General features: G+C 44.9%; 1 protein-coding gene across 4 annotated transcripts in view; it reads left to right on the top strand.

Moving 5' to 3' along the window:
• plxna1b (plexin A1b) overlaps positions 1 to 26,203 on the top strand; it is a 182,297-nt gene that overhangs the window by 75,621 nt on the left and 80,473 nt on the right. For all 4 annotated transcript variants that reach the window (XM_076754236.1, XM_076754219.1, XM_076754227.1 and 1 more), the window contains exons 4-5: positions 8,684 to 8,824; positions 22,914 to 23,014. In XM_076754236.1, coding sequence (XP_076610351.1) covers positions 8,684 to 8,824; positions 22,914 to 23,014 — 242 coding nt within the window. The remainder of the gene's footprint in view (positions 1 to 8,683; positions 8,825 to 22,913; positions 23,015 to 26,203) is intronic.

Genomic DNA, 26,203 nt, shown 5'->3' with positions numbered 1-26,203 from the left:
CATTACGCTGAGGTGTGGTTTTGGCCTGGCTCCCATTAGCCTCTTGTGTTACATCTATTACAAACATCTGCGCACACACACACACACACTCTCACATGTCGGCACAGTCAAAACAGACCCACATCTTAACCATCGTAGAATTCCTCCGCCATAATTCTGGTTCTTCCCATGAAAGATGGAAATCTCTCTCTCTCTCTCTCTCTCTCTCTCTCTCTCTCTCTCTCTCTCTCTTTCTAAAAGATGCTATTAGAGGCACCAGTGGCCATGTAATCACTTTGGCTCTCCCACAGGAAGACACACACACATGCACACACACACACGCAGACATACCTATCTTGGTAATTACAGTTGAAGATTAGGTCCTATTCGCTGTAATCCCTGTGAATGGCTGATGTAGTCGGTAAATGATGGGTCAAGCAGCGCCGCATAGTGTCACATCCAGAGTGGGAGTGTGTTTTACGGTCGTCACTTCTTCAAGCTGTTAATTGATGCCTTTTTAATGTGACTGATTTAGATTAACTACGCACACACAGTCGCACACGTGCGTGTATTCACTGCGTGCAAGCATCTCTGCTGCACATACAAATTGATAGACTCTCTCACACTCTTTGTATGCACACACACACTTTTCATACAAACACACCCTCCCCCACTCACTCACTCACACACACTACACAAACACTCCTCTCCCCAGCCGATCTCGGCCCGTGTTTGTTTGTGCTCCACTTCTCTCGTCAAAGCCACATACACACTCCTCAGATGATAGCATCTGTCCAGCTCATTGCATTTAGCACTCTTCCCGATCTTTGTTTAGTTTCCCACTTTCCTGTGTGTGATAAGGCGAGCAGCTTGTTAGCATGGCTCTCTCTGTCTCAGTGGCTTGAAGGGTTAGCATTGGTCCACAGTGTCACTGTGGGAATCATGTGCCAGGTTGCTCTTCTTACATGCACACATCCATGGACATATTAAATCTAGTCTTTAAGTGTATTCACCTTATGTCTTTAACATAAATATCCTCTCAGCAGTCTTTGATGTAAATGTGTAATATTGTTTCGGTTGAGATATCCCATAAGGGATTTGTGTTGTGCTTTAGTGTAAGAGGAGGTCTTTTCTCATTTGAATGGCGACACTAAAAAGGCATTCAATTGGAAAGCTCTATCTTCGAGTCTCATCTTATTGTATATGATAATGTTGTGGTGCAGTTTCTTCCCCCGTTTGCAAGACAGCTGATAAAATCAGTCATGGTAAAGCACCTCTGTAGATGCGGTGCTTTTCACACTTGCAGCCCTGTGTGTGTGTGTGTGTGTGTGTGTGTGTGTGTGTGTGTGTGTGTGTGTGTGTGTGTGTGTGTGTGTTTGTGTGGAACTCCATGCAGATGATTGAGTTAGCGTGATTTAGTGATGGTCGGAAGATGAAATGCCGCCGCCGCCGCGCTGTGTCTAGCGACTCACTACACACACTTATCTGACGACTGCTAGCTAAAGGCATTTAATTTGCAGGGAGAGAGGAGTGAGGAAGGGAAAGGTAGAAAGGAGGGAGGGGGGGGAAAAGGTGAATACACAGGAGATGAATGAGAGAAAAGGAGAGAAATGCATCGCAGGGGAAGGCTGAGGATGCAAAACATGGGTAGAGATAGAGGGATAGAGTGATGACAAGGTCTTTTAATTTCAGTGAGCATGAGGATTAAAAGGCCTTAACAGTGATGAATAGGTTTAATTTGCTGTTAAAGCAGCTTGCTTTCTTTCCGCCTGTTTACACTATATTGTATGCATGCATGTGCGCTGGGAGAATGGCACCGCATGTGGCTGTGGCCTTTGTTCCTTTTCTCTCCTTTTTGTTTTTCCTTGCCTCCTCTTCCTCCACAGCCCGTGTGTCTGTGTGTGTGTGTGTGTGTGTGTGTGCGCACATGTGTGTGAGTATGTGACCTTTTGTAAGCTCTGCTGGTGAAAGGCCACAGGCTCACACATGAATAACCATGGCGGAGACATGTGGGTGAATACGCAAGCCGGTCAATAAGAGTTGGCATAGCAAGTAACCTGATATGACAGAATACACTGGATTACACGGCCACGTATTTGAACTCGTTGACGAGTGCTTGATGTAAGCTTCAAGGTCTCTGATGGAAGCTGTCAGGTGCGGCTTGTCCACAACCCCCCAGTTTAAAGTATGCTGCGTTTTTTTTTTTTTTTTTTTCTTTTTGGAAAATGAACGATAGATAGTGATGATAGTAGGAGCTTATCTCATGTGGAAACATCAAAAAGATAAAAATAGATGACTTTTGTTAGAATTGTCTTTTAATGGAGCAGTGATGATGACAGGTGAGTGCCCGAGAACCCATCAGTCTCTGTGCAGTCGAAGTACAGGCGACTTGAAGGTGTGTGCATTAGTGTCAGTCATGAGCGGTGGTGTGTGGAAATGTGTGTGAGAGCTGCTGCGAGTTATGACATTTGTTTGCTACATAGTGAAGAAAATCATCTTGGTTATTTAGTCTATCTGCTGCTTATATATCAATTTATACAAACACACATAAATAAATAACAGGAGAAGCAGGGTCTCTTCTCTGTAGCAGGGCGTCCCTCCAAATACAAACACTGTCAAATTTCACACATAAAGTAAAAGAGGGTAAAATTCATGGTTGCATCTGCTCTCTCTCTCTCTCTCTCTCTCTCAGACCTTAAAATAACCCGCTCCAGACACACACAGTGTTTTGATAGCAACCTCAATGACATTCCTGCAAGTTTGTGTATATATGTGTTTGAGTGCACGCCTCCTCCATCATTGTCACCATAGCTCTTTGTCTGTCTTGGTGCTGTGGAAGGAAAGGCTGCACTGTCTGACCCACATATGGTATAAGTTTACTCTGAGCTCTTCTACGTGTCGGCCGTATATACTGTGTGTGTGTGTGTGTGTGTGTGTGTGTGTGTGTGTGTGTGTGTGTGTGTGTGTCATGGTGGTGGGGGATTTGTCCCATGGATGTATCGGGGCGATCACTCACTCATGTGTGATGCTCCATCTGCTCCCAGCCTCTAACTCAGTCAGCCAGCCAGACACACACACGCACACACACCACCTTGGAGCTATGGGAGAAAAAGTCTGTCTTTTTTTTTTTTGGCCAGATAAAAAAACGTATTCCTTCAAAACACATATCGAGAGGATGCTCTCTTCTCACAAGCAATGTACTGCAGCAGTGTGACAGAGAGTGAGTGTACTAAACCCACAATACTGGTCCTGCATGTGTGTTTGAGAGCACAGGCTCAAGTGCACCGCGCTAATGCCCCTGTCCTCCTGTATTACTGTTACACGGACACAAACACACACTCAGCGAGAGCGAAAAAGTGTGTTTTTTTGACGTCTCTAATGGCAACTCTTGCCGATGGAGAACAATTGATGGATTTGTTTTGTGTCTTGCTGCGTTCAAGTTCTGCCAAGCTCACCGCGCGATAGGGAGTGAATGATTTCAGCCCTTTATCTGAACACCCCTGCAGCTGATAGAAAACACAGCTTAAAGAGGGACACCAAGGATATGGGGGAAGTTTACATGAGGCTGTCATTACGCTGCCTCCGCTGAGCCCAATAATATAATGTGATTAGACTGTTGCAGGAGTTTTATTTGGCTGCATGTGAATTTATCCCAGACGCAACAAAGGTCAGGGTTAACAGGCCCGTGCTGGCTTCAAAAATAATCTCACCTCGAGATCCCTTCAGTAGCTTTTCTGGGGCTTTTAATCAAATCACATGATCTTTAACAGCAGTAAGACCCAGCTCAGTACAATACAATACAGCAGATCACACGAGGTGCAGTGGTATCAGGTGTCGTCCGCTCCTTCCCACAGTCCAGCGACTGTCGGACCCTGCCACTTTCCTCTCCTCTGTTCATGACCCCCTTGCTGCTTTTCTTCATTTCCTTTTGTTCTGGAGAGGGCTGCACTCAATTCTCCTCTTTAGCCGGGCCCCTAAAACACACACAACACACATGCGCATACACACAGGGGCCCCCCTCCACATCAAAGTCAGGAATGTGGGCCTTGCTACCATTATGCATGGGTAGACCTAGTTATGTCAAGTTTAGCCCTCTGCAAAGGTAGTGTCTGTGTGTGTGTGTGTGTGTGTGTGTGTGTGTGTGTGTGTGTGTGTGTGTGTGTGTGTGTGTGTGTGTGTTCCTACATGCTATTAGGGAGCCAAGTATGCTTTATGTTCACACACATCTCCAAATCTTCTTTGAAATGTCAAAGCTGTTACTGGAGCTGCATGCTGGTGTGTTATGGCTCTCAGTCAGACCCGGGAACACCTGGACCATTTCATTCAGTTTGCTTCCACGAGCTGCTAATTCATTTTCCTTTGAGTCTTTGAAGTTCCTCCTCATCTCCTCTTTTCTTGATTTTACTTCCCCTCTTTTATTTGAATTGCCTGCGTAAAGCAGTATTTTTATACAGTGAGTGCACCTTTGAATTAAACTGCTTCCTCTGCTCTTCCTTCCTTCGTTAGCTCCTTCAGTCCTTCTTCGCTCCCTTCACTTTTCCTCCCTCCTTCTTGCTCCCTTTCTTCCCATAGTACATCAGTGCAGTAGAACACACACAATTGATGATCCCTGTCTCTCTCTGCTTCCAAGTCTCTCACTTTCATGTACACAGGCTCCATCAGTTGTCACTTGCGGCTATGACAGGCATCACTCTCATTGACGTGCCGCCGTCTTATCGCCCAACTCTCTCACCCTCATCCCGCCAGCCTCCGTATCACCAGCTAGCTATGCCGCTTGTCTATCACAGCTAACCAGGCCTGCCTGGCACAGATAAAACACGGCATTAGGGGCTTTTGGGTGGATCGGCGGGTTGAGCGAGGTGTTAATGCACAGAGAGCAGATTACAAAAAAGAAAAAGACTGTATGTTGTAGGAGGAGGAGGGTGGCAGTTGGGGATGTTTCAATGTGGTGATGGTGCAGCGTTGGGTGTGTTTGTTTGCTGTGTGTTTTCTCATGCAGAGATATCCAGAGACATGTTGCAAACAGGGAAATAAATGAAATCCCTGGAGATGTTGGGGAATGTTAGTGAGCTTTAGAAATAGGCCACTTTATGGGGACGCACTAGATTATACTGTGGTTCTACAACTTGTTTCACTCATTGACTGCATTACATATCAGATTTCAGTTGTTTTCAACATTGCAGGGCCGCCTCTCTCCAGAGAGCGCAGCTGTAGTTGAAAGTTACTCCTTTATCTCCTTTTATTTCCAGTTTTGCTGAGCTGACAAACACCATTAACAATCCATGAAGGAAGAACAATTGTAGGTCACTGAAGATCTCTGAGTAGCAGAGTTACATGGGAGCCGCTGAGAGACACAGACGACAGTGTTTCCTGCTGCAAGTTATTCATCGGCTGCTCTTTGCTTGTTTGCTTCGTCCTCTCAGTGCTGCTCTGTGTCCTTACTTAAGACAGTGCCTCTAATGTGTTTAAGGTCTGTTAATGTTACATTATACATGTTGACAAGAGAGCAGAGATGGGCTTTTCCTGAAAACACACGCGCAGCATCATTCTATGAATCCATCCATCAAGCACTTAGTGGGAAAGCGATGCAATACAGAGACAATGAGACAGCAGCAGCGTCTCCCATCATCACTGGCTGTTGCATTGATTTCTTGGCTTGCTTTACACACACGTACGCATTCACGTCGAGCTGTGCATGTAAACATAAACCTGTGAATTTGCACATGTGTGAAAAGACGGATTTGTGCATGTTAATATGCTACAGGTGCTTGTAGATATGTGAAAACTGACACGCATATGCTCAGGCATGTGAGAATACACGCACATATTTCTACGCTTTATGTGCGGCTCCCGCTGTTCACCTGATTATTAGATTCCAGTGCTGGATTCCCAGGTGGAGTAGCTTAGTTTGATTCAGTTAAGACAGGTGTTCCTTATGTATTTCATCCACCCATCCACTCACCCATCCATCAGATTGTCCATGGTCCTTTGTTCTCTCCCTGGTCTCCATCTCCTCTGGCCAGTCTTGGCTGCAGCGCCTGTGGAATAAATTGATTTGAGACGATTTATTACCTGTTGTTTTCACACGTCACCCACTCTCACTCGCCCACTCTTCTGTTTTCTCTCTTTCTCACCTTTCTCAGTCTCCCCACACATTTGAAAAAAAAGAAAAGGAAAAAAAACACATTAGCACTGCATATGAACTGCATCCTCAGAGATAGGGTCAGGAGAAATGAAAGAGTGAAGCAAAGACATGAGGGAAACGGTTAGATTAAGTGTGTTAAGTGACCATCACCAACTGTTTGAGTGATACTGGAATCAGTAACGGACAAAGGGAGATCAACTATGAAGAGAGATATTATTGCAGATTGGAAAATGCACTGAGAGACAAGCAGATGGACACAAGCAGACGATAGGACGGCTGACAGAAAGACAGACCTCTATTCACTGTATTATTGTGCATTTGTGTGTGCAAAACCAGTCTAGGCTGGGACTGGTCATTGGCCAGTGAACTGGACTCAGTGTCTGTCCTCGAGATAGATGTGGCTGCCAACTGAAATGCCTCGTTTTTTTTGTGGGAGAGGGAGAAAATGATTGCGGAAACCCACAGAACAAAAACTCTTCTTTCATTTCTGTTTGTGTCAGCCAGCATTTTTCCTTATTCTGGTGGTCTTTACTTAAAAACCATGTTGCCATGTGTATTGGTGTGTGTGTGTGTGTGTGTGTGTGTGTGTGCGAGCGCGTGTGCTCATCTAGATGCGAACCATCCGTGAATGAAATGTATCCTTTGTTTACAGGCCCATTATCTAGATAATAACATCCATATTTCCTCTCATCTCCAGTGCTTTATCACAGTCCTATGAGCGCCCTCTCTCTCTCTCTCTCTCTCTCTCTCTCTCTCCCCCCTCCATATATATATATATCTTTCTTCCCCCCACCTCGTATCTTTGACACACACACACACACACACACACACACACACACACACACACACACACACACACACACACACACAGGCAGTAAGAGACAATGGGATTGTTGTTTTTGGTTTCTTTTGGGGAAATTGAAAATAAATTCCTCTTTGTGTGTGTGTGTGTGTGTGTGTGTGTGTGTGTGTGTGTGCATGCATGCGTACATGTACATATCCATCAAAGCACATATTAGAGTATGCATATATATCATCATCTGTGTGTGTGCATGTGTGTATGTGTGTTTCTGTTTTCATCTTATCATTTTTCACCTATCTGGGTGTGAACCTATTTGTGTGTGTGTGTGTGTGTGTGTGTGTGTGTGTGTGTGTGTGTGTGTGTGTGTGTATATTCAGTATCATTTTCCAGCTAGTCATTGCCTGCTGTCCCTTCCTTGTCACTGTGGGCTGATAGCAGTGCGAGTCGACAAAGCTCAGTAATGGAGAGCTGATACTTGCCCTCCCCCCCCGTCGCTCTGTGCTTTTCATTTGCTGCTGAGATGACTTTGGCTCACAGCCATCCCAGCCAGCCAATCTCCTATCTTGTATCTGCACCATTACTTTCCATATCTGGGAAAATTATTCGCCAAAAGCTCACAAAGAAAATTTGAGCATCCACACACGTGCAAAAGCGTGCACGCGCCAGCACACTGTGGGATCGTTCCATTCGTCTGCAGGTGAATTGGACAGTTACGTTTTCATTAAAATCCAAAGATGGCATCTCATAATCTCTGGGCAGTTTACAGGACCACAACACTTTCACACACAACCACCCTTTGTCATTATTTCATTTTTGCAAGTGTTTTCATTCGTTCCTCTGAGGTGCTTTTCTGCTCTTCTAATAACACCATTATCCAGTCGATAATGTTCCTTCCTGTGCATCTACCTCTGTAATCATGTCTCTTTTCAATTAAGCCATTTGCATGGCTCTATAAAGCAGGTGCTTCAGCCTTTTTCCAAAATTTGGATAATTTCACACTGCCTACCACTTTGATAATAACCACCTGTTACAGAGCGCTACTGTGTGTTTAAAGATTGGTTCGGGGGAAAATATGAAATGTGAGACATATATTGGATAATACGAGGGGGGATATGAGCTGCTGGAAAACAAAGATTGATATGTCTCAGTGGTTCAATGTGTCTTTTTTGCTAATATGTATTGCCAGTGTATAGCAAGGGAATGAATACATAGTGTTTGATGTATAATAAAAGTAAAATCATTTTCGACTTATTTCCGACTTTAAGACTGTGGTCTGGCTTTTATCAAGCAACAGGTGAGCATTCATCTGTCTCAAACACTCCTCTCCGGTGCCGCTTACGTGCGCGCCTGCAGCTGCTTCAAAGTAAAAGCCCTCGCAGCAGTTTCTTCTTGCGTTCTGACTTTCTTTTTTGAAAACCTTTATTGTGAAAGTTTTTACGATGAAGCAGCCGGTGATAGGCGTTTGAAATAATGCTTAGTCATTGCTTGATAAATGTCGGTCTTGTGGAAATTGTGCCATCAGTAAGAATGTAAAAACGAGACTGCGTACTGCTCTGCATTGTTTGAAATGTTACATAAACACTTCTCGGTTAGATAATCAAACGCCCCCCTTTCAAGATACAGCAATTTGTGCATGATCATAGTTCTGCATGTATTTAACACTTGAAATACTTCAGTGTACTTATACAAGTACTTTTCTAAGTGTGTTTGAATATTGGAGTCTTTCTCTAACAGTTTTCTGGTGTGTTTCTCTGCAGATCTTGGTGAACTCTGTGAGTCCCAACCGTCCAGCGGTGCTCTACGAGAAGGTGACTGTCAGTGAGGGAGGAAGCTCCTTACTGAGAGACATGCTGTTCAGCCCGGACCAGCAGTACATCTACACGCTGACTGACAGACAGGTGAGCTCAGTGCTGGAGATGCACACATAAATATACCCAAATGACAGCACATAACTCCACAGCACACACATGCACACACACAGTCCATCTCTCTGTGCAACTGTGATGCGGGAACCAAATTGCATGGAATCAAATTTATGAAATCCTTATAAACACACGCAGTATGTGTGCTGTAATGATGTGTGTAATGATGTGTTTATGTGTGTAGCCATCATTAGACTCCATATCCAGCGTGCCTCAGTACAGGTGATGGCACAGGGCTGACAGTGCCTTGTTAACACACATGGTTCCAATTAGACATTTTATATGGGTGGACCCCCAAGCCTGTACATGCACACACACACACACGCACACACACACATACACACACACACACACACACACACACAATTCTGTTTTGTTGCATGTTGCACCAGTCAGTTTCTGCTACAGCATTCTAGCGTGAACTGTCCAGAGCAGACCCCACCTCCATTAGCCATTAGCTGCTGTATATCTTAACCCTCTCCCTGCTATACAATCTCAGCACAGCTCATCCCCACTGGATGTAATTATACAGCAACACACACACACACACCAGCTACACACATTACTGCCATGACAGTTCTCTAATAATCAAGACATTACGCGCAGACTGACATACAAGGAGTGCTATAGGTCACATGTGGTGTGTGTACGTGCGTGTGCGTGCACGTGTGTGCCCGCGGTCATTACCAGCCCCACCGCTGGTGAGTGCTGTGTCTACTTTGATGGTGAGTCGGGAGGGAGGAAGCAGAGGGGGAAGGGAAGGAGGAGGTGGAGGAGAGCATGTTGCATCTCTGTTGCTCCCCAGGCCCAGCTGCTCCCCTCGTTTTTCTGTCTCATTAGTGTGGTGAGTGAAGGAAGCAGAGATGGAGGGAGGGGGGAGAAAGGAAAGTGGGGTTGTACATGATGGGAATATGTCTGTATTTAATAGATCCAAAACGGGCTTTGGGAAAAGATTGTCTGATTAAAAGGGGTGAGATGTGTGTCTGAAGTCACTTTTGTGAAGCGTGTTTGAGGCTGGGCTAGTCGATTCTGGAGGCTGCTGAACCAAAGCTGGCCATAAAATGACATTTTCTTCCCCCTTTCTTCTTTTTTTTTGCCAAACATCAGTGGTTTGTGGTTCAGTAATTAAACTAGTAATCTGTGATACACTCTTTGTACTCCAAAGTGCAGCACAAATAGTGGAATAATTCCAAACTACTGTTGCAGATAGACCTGAGTATTATTTGAAAAGTTTCAATCCAGGTGTCAGTTTGATACCCCAGTCCATCATTGTTTGATGACGTCTGAACACAGGCAGACATAGAAGAACTTTGCTGAACTAAAGCGATCTGAAATCAGAAAAGTAAAGGTCAGGAAACACATAATCAAAGAATAAATAATCAGTGCCAGTTTTTGATTCTTCAGTTGATGCTCAAGAAGCTGCTGAAGCTGAAAATGTACCATTTCTGTGCAGATTCACAACCACACAAACTCAGTGGAAGCACAAAGACAAGAAAAAAAGAGTCGACACGCACATCCTTCTTGTCAGACTTATGAATCTGCATGCATGGCTCTGTTTCATAACCTTATCGTGGAACTGAGCGCATGTGCACAAGCCTCATTTCCACCGCCGCAGTTAGCCATAATTTAAGAAGATAGGCCCTGAATCATTTGTGTGCATCGCTCCACCACTCATTAAACCTGTCAATGTGAAGAACGGCAAAGAAGAAGAAGTGCAATTTAACCAATTGTGTTGCATCTGCAAGGTTCTCCAACAGGACCGGAACAGCTGTCAGCACAGCTGTGGCTATTTATAGCGGCTTTGCCATCAATTGCAAAAATAATAACACATTCAGAGAAATTGGCAAAAAAAGCTGAACAGAGTTTTGCTATAAGATAACGTCTGGCTCTAGAGAACTGTGTGTACACCTGGTCTGAAGTGAAGTGAGGTACGCATGTTCTCACCACACATTCTTCTTTTGTAGATACCAGTTTATGTCTGGTATGCATGTGCGTAGGTTTGCTTGCATAGTTTAAGCGTGTAAAAGTCCTGGGAGAGCTCTGATGGCTCCATCTCAAACAGTTCAAAACCATCTAATCAGTCCAAATCACACATTTCTGATGATCCGATTGATTCAAGGCCGCTTTGATAGTTTGTCATACAGGATTAGGAGTTGACATTTGACTTTTGTGATTAAAATGATTCGATTAATTCCTAATTTTAGGAAATAATTTTAATCTTACATACTGAACCAGTCACAAAAGAGAAAATGATGTCTCCTGCCACACAATTTGATAGTAAATATCGGCAGAGCTACACTGGATAACGTCGCTTAGTAGGATGAAATTTTGACTAAATGCAGCTTCCTGAGAATTGTTTAGCTCACTTCACAGGTCTGTGTAGTCCTTTTGAATTTTCTGTATGGGCACAGGTCTGTAAATAAATCACAGCACAGACAGAACGACTGAAGCCGTATATTAGATCGTACGAATGTAGAGGAATACACAGGTGGTGTTCGTTTTTGTGACTGTGTCTTTCTGACTTGGTAGCCTGCTTCACTTTATCTTGCCAGCTAGAAAAGCTAGTTGCATGAGACACACTCACACACACACATACACACATACACAAACATTTCTGCTGGTAGACGCTAGCACAAGATAAGAACATAGTGGGCTCTCACACTTCATGTACACAAACACACCCATACAACCATTTACACTCAAGGACGTTCTGTCTCCATCTAACTCCCATCATGCCCTTTCCTTCAGAACTCCCCCCATGTTCACACACATTCTCTCTCTCTTACACACGCACACACACACACCTTCATCTCGCTGTGTGTTTGATCCCCATTAATGGATAGCAGGCACGGGTTAAGCATGGGGGGCTGCAGTTGCCAGACCTCCTAGCTAAACCCCTTTCCAGCACTAATGACTAGAGGGGGCAATTCCCTTCTCTCACCCTCCGTCCTACCCTCATCTTTATCCTCTGCCCTCCATCTATCCCACCATGCCCCCCGCCCCCCCATCTCTACTTTTATAAATCCGTGCCTCGGCTGCTACACGCACACACGCACACACACACACACACACACACACACACACACACACACGCTCCAATGTTTCCATCTAAGCCCAAATTGAGTCCTCCCCTCTCAACTGCCTTCTACTGATCCCATTCCCATGTTTTTAATGATCTCTCACTATCGCTGCTGCGGCCCCCTTTTCTCCCCTCTCTCTCTCTCGCTCGCTGTCTCACACACACACACACACACACACACACACACACACACACACACACACACACACACACACACACACACGCACGCACGCACGCACACACATTTGGGTTTTTTTCTTAAAGGAGGCAGAGGTGGAAAATTGTGGAATTGAGAGAAGGATGGATAGACGAATGGAAGGGGGAGGAATAGAGGGTTGGTTTGAGCTGGAGCAGGGTGCTACTTTGCCACACACACACACACACACACACACACACACACACACACACACAGTAAGCCTGCATGCGAAATGCAACCCACCTCCCATTTCCCTATTTTCTCATGAAATAGATACACACAGCCCTGCTCGCATCCTTCGAGTAGACACGTGTGTGTGTGTGTGTGTGTGTGTGTGTGTGTGTGTGTGTGTGTGTGTGTATGTGAATGTGAATGTGTATGCATGCGTGTGTGTGTGTCTAGCTGGTTGCCTGCGGGGGTTCCTCAGACAAGCCAAGCACATTAAGGTGTCACTGGACATATCCACTGATGCGTAGCCCACGACAAGTCCTCCCTTCTCTCTCTCTCTCTCTCTCTCTCTCTCTCTCTCTCTCTCTCTCTCTCTCTCTCTCTCTCTCACACACACACACACGAAGGCCCAGGCGGTGAGTCAGAGTTAGGGGCGAGGCCTAGTGATTTATGACTCGCTCTGTTCCAGCCATATTCATCACTGTCATTATTATCAATGGAGGATATGACAGCGGGAGAGGTGTGCTGTGTGTGTGTGTGTGTGTGTGTGTGTGTGTGTGTGTGTGTGTGTGCGTGCTTAAGTGTGTGTGTGTGTGTGTGTTTGATGAGACAGTATGTTATTACAGGAAATTTGAATCAGTTTATTCGTGACTGCAGCTGATGTATGTGTTTGTGTCTGTTACTGTGTGCTTGTTGTTTGTGTTTACCACGTTTGACTTTGTGTGTGTGAGCTAATCTTGACATTATCGATAAAGATCTATTCACTCACCCCCAAGCTGTACACACACACACACACACACACACACACACACACACGCATACACACTGCCCTTTTCCTATCTAAAAAATGTGTTATTTTTGTGTAAATGAGGAACTAGATTAGCAACCTTGTTAAGTGCCGCTTGTTAGCTGCAGTTGGTTTTCCCACTAAGAACAATGTCACTCTTTGAGTCAACATGAACTTTTTGAAGCGTCTCTCTTCGGTGCAAACTGCCACCGTGGGGAATCATCTCGTGGTGTCTCAGCTCAGTCAAACTCTCCTTCATCAAATCATTCCTGTTTCTGTTTTATAGCCAAAAAGGTAGAAAGCTCTGCCTGATTTTAAGCCACAGCTGCCATTCTTGCAGTCTTTGTACATGTACTCAGCCTCGGTGTCATACACACACGGACACGCACATCCTTGTGTCTTTGATGGCAGCCATGCATAAGATAGCAGCGTGGTGTGCGGTGCTGGCTAATTGCTGAATGCATGAATATTCATCTCCTCCAGTGTGGGAAGTGGGACTGTATTTGGATCAAGTGTGAGCGTCCTGGAAGCAGACGAGAAGGACTTGGAGGGCTTGATGTGTTATGTGTATGCATGAGACAACCTTTGTTCAGGTGTCAAGCATGCTCCAAAATGTGTGTGTGTGTGTGCGTGCGTGTGTTTGCGTGCGTGTGTAAGCAAAAAAAACCCCCCAGCATTTTGTCTCAATCACATGTTGTACCAGTGATGATTCATGTGTTCGTACATTGATTCAGCCACATCTGCATGTCTTTGTAGGAATCTGCATTTGCACACACACACACACACACACACACACACACACACACACACACACACACACTCGGCATTCAAACATATATTTGTGTGTGTGAATGTGTTTTTGTGTGTGTGGGCTAACACCATTGTCTGCTTTCCATTCAGCGTCTGAAAGAGATTTCCCCCTCCACATTTCACCAAGACTCTCATCCCTCCAAGGAGTCTGTATTCATGCACATGCACGTGCACACACTCACACACACAAAGTTCTTGAGCCATTCACATGATGGTTTGAGTCCATACAATAGCAGACAATGGTCTGTATTGTTTGGTCGGCTCTCTCAACAAGGCCTCATCAAGTAGTGTCTTACCCATAGGGTTTCATCAGGCATCAGTCCTGTGTGTGTGTGCCTGTGTGTGTGTGTGTGTGTGTGTGTGTGTGAGAGTGTTTTTGTGTGTGTGTGTGGGTGTGTGTGTGCGTGTTGATCTGTTTACATTCCCATATTACTGGTTCGCTGCCAATCTCGTTAGCAAACACATTAGCACAGACTGACATCGACACACATAATAAGCAGCTGGTTGTATCAATCAAGACTGACATTTTAGTGAACTAGATAAAGCTAATCAGTCAGTTCTAAGTGGCTCAAAGATTAATTTTCCACAATTCATCAAACTCTGGCCGACGGAGGAACTCCCGAAGTTAACAAGTGAATAATGCAGCGTTTAAACATCAGCCACTCAGAGTGTGTGTGTGTGTGTGTGCGCATGTGTGTGTGCGCAGTATGCAGGAAAAGTGATTTGCTTAAATGCTTGAAGAGATTTTGAAGAGGACGAACTTTTGCCCCCAGTTTTTTTTTTTATTTTTTTATTTACTTTCTTCAATTTGGCTCCTGAGCTGAACTGAGTGTTCGACCTGTTCATTTAGATTTATGAACAGGACTCCAGCTTCATCTTTTCCACTCACTGGCTTGACAGTGTAAAGCTTGAATGAGTACTTGGGTGTCCCATATTCCACACACACACACACACACACACACACACACACACACACACACACACACACACACACACAGACACACACACACACACACCAACCACTTACACTTCAGGGCTGCCCTTGCACATGCACGCGCACGCAGACTTTGAGCAAGGAGGCGGTCATTGTTATGTAAATGTTAATAGACCCGGCGCAGCGAGGCGAAGACAGAGTACAGTGACGAGAAGGGAGAGGTGCTGGGGTGGGTGGTGGTGTAGCCATGTACGTATATGGCACTCAATTACAAGAGGTCAAACCATTATAGTGCTACCTCAGCACAGGACTGAGCACCTACACACACACTCATACACATGGACTGTTAATTATACATCAGTGCACTCTCACATGTATGTCGATGTCCACATTTATGGACCTCTCGTCCTTTTTTTTTTGTGCTGGCACATGTCTGTGCTGTCAGGTGAGGACTCCTACATTGGCTGTGTGAATAAAAGCAGACACATTTTTAAAGGCAGTGTGAACATTTGCATTGCCTTGTATCCCAAGACAGACTGTAATGTATGGTTAGTATACAGATAAGCAAAACACCAAACATCTGTTGGTTCTACTTTGTTAAATGTGAGGATTTGTTGCTTTTTGTTGGTGGCAAACTGAATATTTTTGGTGTTTGTGACAAAGCGACTTGATGGCGTCACCTTGGGCTTTAGCAAACTGTGGGCATTTTTCACAATTATCTAACACTTTATAGACAAAACAGTGAACTGGTTAATCAAGAAAATAATCTGCTGATCAATCAATAGTGACAATCAGTAATTCCAGCTTTCTTGTTTGTGATACACTGAAACAAGAGAAATTATCCTAATTCCTCCTAACAGTGGCACATATTTGAGGAGATTGACCAAGATGCCATCATTAGCCAGAGATGGATGGTTTCCATGTCTCTTAATATGTCAAACTTCACTTCTCTCTCTTTTTTCTCTTAATTGTGTTTCCTGCCTTTTCTCTCACTTCTCTCCTTCCTGTGGTATCACTCTCTCTTGTGGTTTTTCCCCGTTTTAACTGAAAACTGAGTGTGTGCGTGCCCCATCAGAAAAGTGTGCTCAGACACTTGTCTTGGCCGTGATGCTATCACTCCTAATGGAAGTCTAGCTGTCACTAGATAGCTCTGTCTTTCTCTCATCTCTCTCTGTTTTACTTCGCTGTCTTTTCCCAGAGGATGGCGTGATAGAGCAGACTGATAGGGTTAGAAAAGAGGACGAGATGGATAGGGAGGTTAATGGTTTCTCCCCCCCCATCTCCCCCTCCTCCAGTTTCTTCTCAGTTACTATCAACCGGCCGTACAGCTGGTCCTCCTGTTGCTTGACAGTGATTGGGGCGGAAAGATGTGGCTCTGGCTGATTGTCATTGGATGAGGCCAATCAAAAGCTGGCGTGGCCCGCGGAGCCTCTCCGAGTGGCACATCACCATTTTCAGTCCCTCGTCGTAACCACAAGCCACACTCGGAGGAACAATGAACGTCGCTCATGCATGACAGCGCCGGGAATTGTTTTGAATTTGAGTCAAATTTCTTTTCAAATTCACGCACAGCGGGCCTCGTCAGACCCGGTTATGAAGTATCAAATGGGGGAAGAAGCTGAGCGGAAAAGCAGGATGGCAAATTCTCTTGCAGCGTTCACTGTCAGAGATAACAAAAAGACGAACATGATACAGATAAACGCAGCTGGAAAGACATTTGTGCATAATAAGTAGGCCTGTAACTAATGATTAATTCCATGATTGATTAATTTGTTAATAATCCTTTTATTAATGCTTTTTTTTTTTTTGATAAAAGTGAGATTAAAAGTTTCCAGAGCTCAAGGTGACTTTGCTGCTTTTGTTCGACCGACACTTTTAACCTAAAGAGGTCGTTTGCATTGCGTCTCTGTCTCTGCCTCCCTGCCATGAATCCTGTACTCTCGCCATATTACTTTATAAATCAAGAAATACGACGTCGCGTTTCTTGTAGTCGCTGTGATATTTCAAACGCTCCTGTAAAACATGCTGGCAGTAATTTTGAATGACAGCATACAAATTAGCATAAAGTCAATCACATAGATTTGGTTTATTTCGCTCCGCTCGTTGCCAGCTCTCCATAGTCACTATCCATCCACACAGCTACCAGGCACGGCTTCCACCCGGCAGCTCCTGTGAGGACAAATAAAGAAAAGCAGCATTCGTCCTCTTTTCTCCCTCTTTTCCTCCTCTGCTTCTCTTGCTCTGTGTATATGGTGGTGGGTCGCTTGGCAGTGCTAATGGAAATGCCAGCTGTGTGGCTCCTCACTCTTCACCAAGTCCATTTACTAAAGTGACAGAGTCATTTACCAGGCCGCCGGCCTCTCCCATCCTCACTTAATTAGAAGACCCCTCGGCCTGTCTACCTTAGCCGGTCACATTTACCTCTTCCTCTGCTCTCCTCTCTCTCTCTTCAGTCTCTGTTCCAATTCTTTGTTTTCTTTGTTTTTTCAATCTCCGTCTCAGTTTTCCTCTTTCTCTCTCTCGTTCCACTTTGTTGCTCTCTCTCTTCCCTCTCTCCATCCGTCTCTCACAGGAGGGACACAGCACTATGGACAAATGGCCACACAAAGAGTGAGAGAGCGTATTGACCTGTAGCTTGAGATTAGCTGTTTTTGGAAGAGTTAATGGGAATGTCCATGTGATGAAGAGTGATGAGGTCTCATATCTTTATTTTTCAAAGTTTTGTTTGTCTTACTTTTTGACTCGCTCGCTCTTTCCCTTTCTTTTGTTTGCGTTGTCCAAACTGATTTACCGCGGCTCTTATTTCATAACCCTTTCTTCAAAGACAAAACCTTTCTGATTTGTTTTTTCTGTTTTGTTGGAGAAAGAGAGACATTTTCTTCTTGTGGTAATTTTGGCAGGTGGTGTTGCTTCAGCATTTGAATTATCATCATTATCCATCATTGTCACGGTTGTGTTTGGCTTCTGGAGACATCTCCATTGGCTGGTTTTTTAGAGATTGGGTGAATGCACTTTCAAAAGTTCTACTATTATAGGAAGGTACTTCTATATCAGTTTGAAGGTGCTTACACACATGCACACACGCACACACACACACAGAACTTGTTCCTACAGCTGCAGTGTGTATATATGTTTCCTATGAGAAGGTAATATAAGTTGTCATCTGCATTGGCCTTGAACTCACGATATGTGCACGCACAAATGACAAATAAATAAGCTGTTTGATGTGCCTCTTGTTTTCACCGGGATGGAGTGTAGAGGAGGAGATCAAAACAGTATTTCAGAGGAGGAAAAACAATGGAGCAGATGAATAATTGAGCGCAGCGCAGGAGATGGAGGATAAAAAGATAAATTAAGGCGAAAGAGAAGGAGAGCTGATTGGGAGGGAGAACCGGCAGACAAAACACTACGAGAGATAAAGATAGAGAGGGAGGCAGGAAGGGCAGTGGGTGCAAAAAATACTGCAGGGAGGCAGTTCTGAGAAAGAAAAGAAGAAATTACAGCTATCACAGTGGGCACTGTTTTCTTCTACTGTGACACATAAAGACCTAATTCACTAAAACAGGTCTGCAGCAAACAATTTGAGTTGACCACAATGGCCAGCTCTGTCAATAACATCTGTGCAGTGGAACAGCCATTTAGTATTTGGACATCATTCAGCAAATTCAATGTGACAGTCGACGATTTATCACTGGATTGCTGTTTCATTTCACCTACTGCCCACTCTTTACCCATCCGTTCACTCCTTACCCATCCGTTCACTCCTTACCCATCCGTTCACTCCTTACCCATCCGTTCACTCCTTACCCATCCGCCAAACTCATCCAGTCTTGTTTGCTCTGCTGCTTATCTCCAGTCAGTCAACAGATCAAGCTCCTCGCCAGCCATTGATCTCGTAAGCCCCTTACAATCCAGTCAATGCACACATGCTAACCTAGCCTTTGATACAACCCCCCCACCCCCATCCACACTTGCCCCCCTGAGCAGATATTCCAGTGCTGGGAGAACTAGCTCACTTACATGGACACCCTGTTGAGAGGCATGTTTCTGCACCATGCCTAAGGGATAGCCAGAGCAGCTACAAGGAGCGGGAAGAGCTCCCATTTCCAATAATCCATTGCAGGCATGATACACTGATGCCAAAGCAGAAGGTGACGGCAGCCATAGCACATTTTGGAGCTACTGTTGCACCCTAACAATCAAGCCCCAATGTATCAGTCTGTTTCTAGTCCTGCGGCGTTTCCTGGCTATGCTGGGAGATATGCTTTCTTTTTCATGGACATGGCTGCTGACTGCCAGGACAGAACAAACCACGAGAAGATGGAAGATGATTGAGGGCTATTGAAACAATGCAGGTGCTGTTAATGTCAGTTTACAGAGAGGAGGCGACGGGGGGATGATGACGGGTGATAACCTTTCCTTATCCTCGCCGCCTGCTCCTTCTATCAGCCGGCTGGCGAAAGGAGAACACCCCAAGCAAGGAGAATGCATTTTGTATTTAATTTTTAGTTTCAATTGGAGCCTTTACTCCAGATTTCCGCTTGACCACGGCTCGTTAAGATTACAGAGTGAGGTTTGGATAAAAGGAGGGGAGCAATGAAAGAGCCACAAGTTTATGAGATTTCTGAGAATTTTTCCCTGGAAACTGAACATGTGACTTTTTTCCCCAAATACATGCCGTTTTCTTAAAGGTAAGGATGGAAAGCTGACTGTGTATATGTCGCTCTCTCCTTAAATTGTAGGCCTGCGCTTCCTCTGCTGTTTGGGGGTTACAGCCATATGAGGTTAAGTGCTAACCACAGTGGTAGCTGTTCAAGCAGGCACGAGCGTTACTAATTTATGATGCAGAGTCTCATGCAGATATCTAAAAATAACTGAAAATAAACTGTGATTTCTTCCTCTTGGCTCCCAGACAGGCTAACCCAGAGAGAAGGCTCTCTTCTGGTAGAAATCTCAGCTGCGCCCCCTCCTCAACTCGTCCACCGTAGACTCCCCTTGTGTTTGAATGTTAAAAAAAGAAGCCGCAACAAGGCCGATCCTTTTATGTCTGTAGATTTAACAACCAATGAAAAGCAGCGCTGAAAGCTTTACAGGTCCTTCGGGTTTTGGGGGTGACCGTCGCAAAGCCTGTTAGTGGGACGTTTAAAGGCAGGTGATGGCGCTCTGTAAAAACAGATTGGAGAGGAAAGGTGGAGAGTTTATAGCAGAAAGGAGATGTCACGGCATTGCGATATGGTCGGGGTAGAGGCCTGACAAGAGAGGAAGAGAGAGAGCGAGGAAGGAGAATTGAGTTACAGCAGTGGATGCTCTTGTAAATAAGGAGATGGCAAGAGAGAGGAGATGGCGGGCTTGGTTTATAAGGTCATTTAAAGGAGTAATGTGGCACGCTGTCGGGAATTGGCTTTCATTAAAAGAGCCATCGAGAGAGACAGAAAGAGGGAGACAGCGAGGGAGTGTGTGTATGTGTGTCTGTGGGTACGCAGTATTCCCAGCACACGCAGGCACACATTTTTTGGATCTACATGCAGTTATACAAGTACGTTCCTGGCTCCAGTAAAGCATTTTATATCCCCACTGGGAAAAACAACCATCATAGCCCCCCCACCACATCAACCGCTCTGTGCCAGTCCCACTGAATAGAGCCCGTAGTGTGTTCACGGCTACTAGTACAGGAACAATTGTGAACAATAGGCCATATCTGTCATTACACGGGGCAGTGATAAGGTTATGCCTGCTCACCAAGGACCCACAGTGCTACTGTGATTTATGTGGACCATTGTCCTTAATCACAGTCATAATGATTTATGGAGAAGAGAGGAGGAATTGGTTGGCGTCCGCGATGTTATGAGAAACAGGCCATTGTGCTCCCTTACATTTTGTTCCTTTTAGTTATATCATAAACTGTGTGAAAGACATCCTGTGATGATTTCTTTCTCCCAGGGTCTCCAATCACATATCCTCAACTATAGCTGCCTTTGCCTCATCCATCTGTCTATTCTCTGCTCATTCATTCACACTCCTTTCCCCCCTCTGTCATCCTTTTATTAGTCAAGACACACCAATCCCTTGTTCCATCCTTCTTTCAGCTCTCCTTTCAGATGAAAACTAGACTCACACTCGATCTGACAATGACACATAGCAGCCGTCTGCCACCATATCCCATCTACCCAGCACAATGTCTGCGCTGATTCGCCCTGCCTGGATCTTCCATTACACCTCTCCTTTCCTCTATTCATCCATTCAACCAGCACTTCCAGTAGATGACCACCTCCTTCTCTTCTCTCTCCGGACCCCACTGTTGCTCGTTTGCATCGTTTCGTCAGTCCGTCTCTCTCTGGGCAGCTCGCCAGCTAGAAAGCTACTGTACTGAGGTCTGTATTGACTTTAGATTGGAGGAGTAACTTGCATGTTTCAGTCTGGAATAAATGAGATGCTTGGCGAAGGATGAAGCTCAGGGAGAAGATTGTGGGGCAGAGGAACTAGCAGGAGGAGCGTAGAGAGAAATGGAAATAACTAAATGTATAGTGGGGAAGAAGGGAACAGAAAAGAAAGAAGAGGGATTAGTGGTGCACAGTGTCAAGTATTTTTTTCTGTCTGCCCTCTGCCTGAGCAGCATTGTTCTGTCAGAAAACCCCAAGGCCAGTCTGATACAAGACATTTCAGAGCATAAATGAGTTCCATCACGTCATCTCTGTCTCATATCTGTGTTGTACTTAAAGCTCACGGAGGAATCCCGGCCCCAGTTTAATATTTCAGTGCTGCGTTCGTATGTCCGCCTGCTTTCCATCCTGCAGCCAACCAGCTTTATCTCTTACCTCAGGCCTCTGCTCTCTTTCTGCCATACGTCTTTCTTGTCTCTTATTCTTCCATACAATTCTCTGCCTCCCCCCTCTCATCCCTTCTTCATAAAAAAAGTCAACCCCCACTGGGCCAGACACTGCTTCAGTCCCATCATATCACTTGGATGGGTTCTCATGCTTAAATCTGTGTGTGTGGATTGTTAAATGCCCACTCACTCTCTGCTGCATGATTTAAAACTGGCAATTTGATACATGCACACACACACACACACACACACACACACACACACACACCATGAAACAGGGATCAAGCGACTCATCAGCGTGGGGCCCGTTGGTGAAGAAAAGTTAAATGTGCCGCTGACACTTCCAACACATGTGCACACACAGGCACGCAAACACACGCGCCGACTTCAGCATTCTGCGCACATGCAAGCAATCTGTCTGTCACACTTAAACACACTCAAACTCTCGTGAATATCTTGAAATACACCCACACTTTCAGACCCATTGGGGCCATGTTGTGAACCATCTGTCGTCACCTTTAACAAGAGTGGAGGGCTAACTTGAACACTTGATCTCTTTTCTTAGGCAACATCTGTAGCCTGTCACCAGGCTCGTACATCCAGTACGGCGGCAAATGACTTGAGACACACACCGAACACACGCACACACTAAGTCTTGTCACAGAGGTGCACTAAGGTGCTGTTGCACAGGCTCTGTACAGATACTTAAATTCACTCCCTGCCTTACATGCTTGTGCACACAAACACACGGTCACACACACATGTTGGGGGTCTGTCCTTCTGCTCCTCTGTGTGATATTGGTTTTTTGAGGTCATCTGTCAATCACAGCACTGTTGACACGGCCACCTGTCAGGTGTCCCAGCATGCATTGCGAGGCTTCTCCTGTACACGCTCCACTGGAGGCTGTCACACACCGCTGGACCAGAATCGCTCACCAGAACACACACACACACACACACACGGAAACGCACACAGGCCTCACAGACGAGCTCTCTTTCGATCTCAGGAACGTACACACACACAAACTACACTGTTTGCTGAATTGAATCACTCTGATAAGCTGTCAAAAGCTCATCTCCATCCAGCTGAATATGCCGCTCATCTTATGAGTTTGATTATGAGGATACTAATTATTTCTTCATCACCTCCCTGCTCTCGCTCTCCATCTCTCTCTCTCTCTCTCCATCTCTCTCTCTCTCTCTCTCTCTCTCTCTCTCTCTCTCTCTCTCTCTGTCTCTCTCTCTCTCTCTCTCTGTCTCCCTAGGTGGTGAGAGTTCCAGTGGAGAGCTGCGAGCAGTACACCACTTGTGCGGAGTGTTTGGGCTCCAGAGACCCTCACTGTGGATGGTGTGTCCTCCACAATGTGTAAGTGCCACACACACTCATGCGCACATAAACACTGTTCACCCTGGTGCCCCTCACATGCTGCCCTGCTGCATTGTGTAATGGATAATTGTGAGAGGTGTGTTGTTTAGGTGGTTTATGTGTGTGTCAGCTGATCGTGTTGGAGTGGCAGCACCCACCTGAATAGTTACACATTAAACTCAGGAGCCTTGAACCATGGAGATTCCAAAGCTTGGTTTTTAAAGGCAAAGTGCACCTAAAATAGAAATCAGGTTGTTGTCTTTCAACTTATTATCTACTGAGAATGACTTCTACTGTACTGACACAGAAGCAGTTATCGCTCCTCATATATTCCATGTTAGAGTTATTGTCCAGCATCACACACATTTATTGAAAAATCATCTCCACTTACTGGGATGAATTTTCTCTTTGGCAGTCTTTGAGGGGATGGAGACGGTGGATACGTTTGTGGTCTTTGGTGTGTACGACGTCGAAGACTTACTTTGATATTTGCATTTTGTCGGCTGTGATTAAATAAGTCTTGTGAAGACTTTTAACTCGCTGAATCTTACACGCACCGTGATATTCAGAACGACCATTTTCTGAAATTCACTCTCACTGTCAACCCTGTGGAATGTCTTGTTGATCTTATACATGAAACAAGTTTTTTTCACATCATGTAAATGCTCTACTGAAAAGTTGTTCAGTGAAACCTAGACGGGCTGACACATATAAAGAACAAATTGTAGCACCTGAACACAGAGGAGAAGTAGGATGAGAGGTAGCCAGTTGCTGCTTTGAATGCAGCTTGTGTTGACCTCAGAAACTATTTTTAACACCTTTTGATAACTTCCAGTAAGTAAAATGGCTCCAACACCAATTAGTTAGTCACGTACAACCCTGATTCCAGTTGGGATGCTGTGTAAAATGTAAATAAAAAAACAGAATGGTGTTTCCTGACAACAGTTTTCCAAAGTGTTCCTGAGCTCATGTATTAATCTCCTTTATACAATCATGTGTTCACAAAGTGGTGAACCTCTCTCCATCAAACTAAGCAGACATTTACTAAAATCAATGAAGCTGAGGAGGTCAAACATGAAATATATCGTCTTTGTGCTGTTTTCAGTTGAGTTTATGTCAAAAAGGATGAGCAGATGATCACATTCTGTTTTATTTATGTTTTACACAGAGTCCCAAATTTTCAGAATCAGGGCTGTGATTCTTATTCATAGAAGAAGTTTAACTTTTACAACTTGAAAGCTTGTAAAACTTTGCCTGTAGAGATACATTTATCCAGTGTAAGTCTGTCAACTGGCCAAACCTGTTAATAGCACATAAATATCAGCACAGCTTGCATCCCTGACACTCCCATACGTCGTATTTAGCTTGTGTGTGTGTGTGTGTGTGTGTGTGTGTGTGTGTGTGTGTGTGTGTGTGTGCTGTAAACATGACATACTACATGTGCCCTTTTTAATATGTGGGAACATTTTGGGACCAGATTAAGCATTAGCCACTCCTAGTCTTAGTGTCTGCCTTCTGGACTCGGTCACGTGTTTGCTTTGAAATCAGTGTTTAAGGTATGTAACAGTGAGAGAGGAGGTTTTCTAGCTGTGTTTAGAAAATACATCTAATCACTCATAAGTGTGGTGAAGAACAGTCGCAGTAATCTCTCCATTTCCTCCCTTTCACCGTGGGGCGTGTGTGTGTGCGTGTGCATGGATGCTTGCACACAGGAGAGTGTGAGAACAGTTACATGTTATTGAAAGGTGACAGGATGTTAAACCACTTTTGGAACACCTCGAGCACTTGGCACAATACCATCTTCCGGTGCGTTAATTAAACTTACAAAACATATCACCAACCTGTCTTTCCTCAAGGCACACACACACATGCACACACATGCACACACATACGCACGCACACACACACCACCTGTGTATCTCCTCCAAGAGACACACAGACATCTTTGAAATTAAACCCAATCATGATGGACTTGAACCAGTGATAACCTTCCATTTGGGCACATTTGTGACCTTGTGTCTTGAATGCAGCTCGCTCATTTCCTACCTGATAGTGTTGCCAAACCTGGCTGAGGCCCTTCCAGACAAAATGGGAAAGCATTAATAGGCAAATTATTTATAAGTCTTGTTTCAGCCCTCTGGTGCTTTTAGCCACATCTTATTAAGAGCCATGGTAGTTTCAATCAACGGTGGAATTGAATGGGGAATACACACACACACACACACACACACATACACACACACTTGCAGGTGTTTCTAGACAAATGAGCACACTTCATTCACACAGTCACACGCCAGAGGAACAGTAGAAGGAAAAGAGGTCCATAATGAGAAAACGTGTACATACGTTTGTGCATCTCTGTCTATGCCTGTACTGAGTGTGTGTGCGTGTGTGTGTGTGTGTGTGTGTGTGTGTGTGTGTGTTAGTGACTCTCGGGGGAGCGGTTGACGACAGCTTTTTCTTGCTGAGCGCGAGTGAAGGCTAACTAAACGAGGGAATGGGAGGGGGCTGCCGCCAAGGAGGGGCAGTTAGCATTTTTTCCAGCCTCCCTCTTATTGTTAAGGCCTCGCAGAGAGCCACGTCAGCACTTTCCTCTCACCACTGGGACCAGTTGTTGTTAACGCAAAGGTGAAGTGATAGCTAATGCATTATGAATAGCTAATAGTAAAACCACTACAATATGGGGCTGTATGCTGATTTTTAGCACGATCGGTTGGCTCGTAATAAGCGGGGGAAATTGCTGACCCCGCTGATATGCTGCTGGTAGGAATTGTATCATTTTTACGGTTCAGCGAAAGCTTTAATGATTGCCTGTATATCTTCCAAGAAGTTTGAATCCGGTAGGGCTGTAAACTGAAAAGATGAGGGGCACTGGATGTTCATATAGCTTAGCGGTTCTTCCACAAATGTCACGACCAATAAGGTAATGATATAAAGGCCTACAGTAATGGTGAGGGGAAGCTATTAGCCTATTTGTCTTCTATTATTGCTCCCATTTCTGTGTGACGGTGATGGCTGTGCATGTTTGTCATCTTAATATGATTGTCGTATTAGCTTAACAGTTGCTCATATCCTCCGTCTCCTCTCTCCTCCTCTCACCTCTCGTCTTACTCATCTGTTCTTTCCCTCCTTTTGCTCCTCACCTCTCTTCTTATCATTCCCATCACTTCCCTCTGTCCTCTCTTTCTC

Source organism: Chaetodon auriga, chromosome 2, assembly GCF_051107435.1.
Source record: "Chaetodon auriga isolate fChaAug3 chromosome 2, fChaAug3.hap1, whole genome shotgun sequence".
Classification (NCBI taxonomy): Eukaryota; Metazoa; Chordata; class Actinopteri; order Chaetodontiformes; family Chaetodontidae; genus Chaetodon; species Chaetodon auriga.
This window is presented reverse-complemented; position numbering and strand designations above follow the sequence as displayed.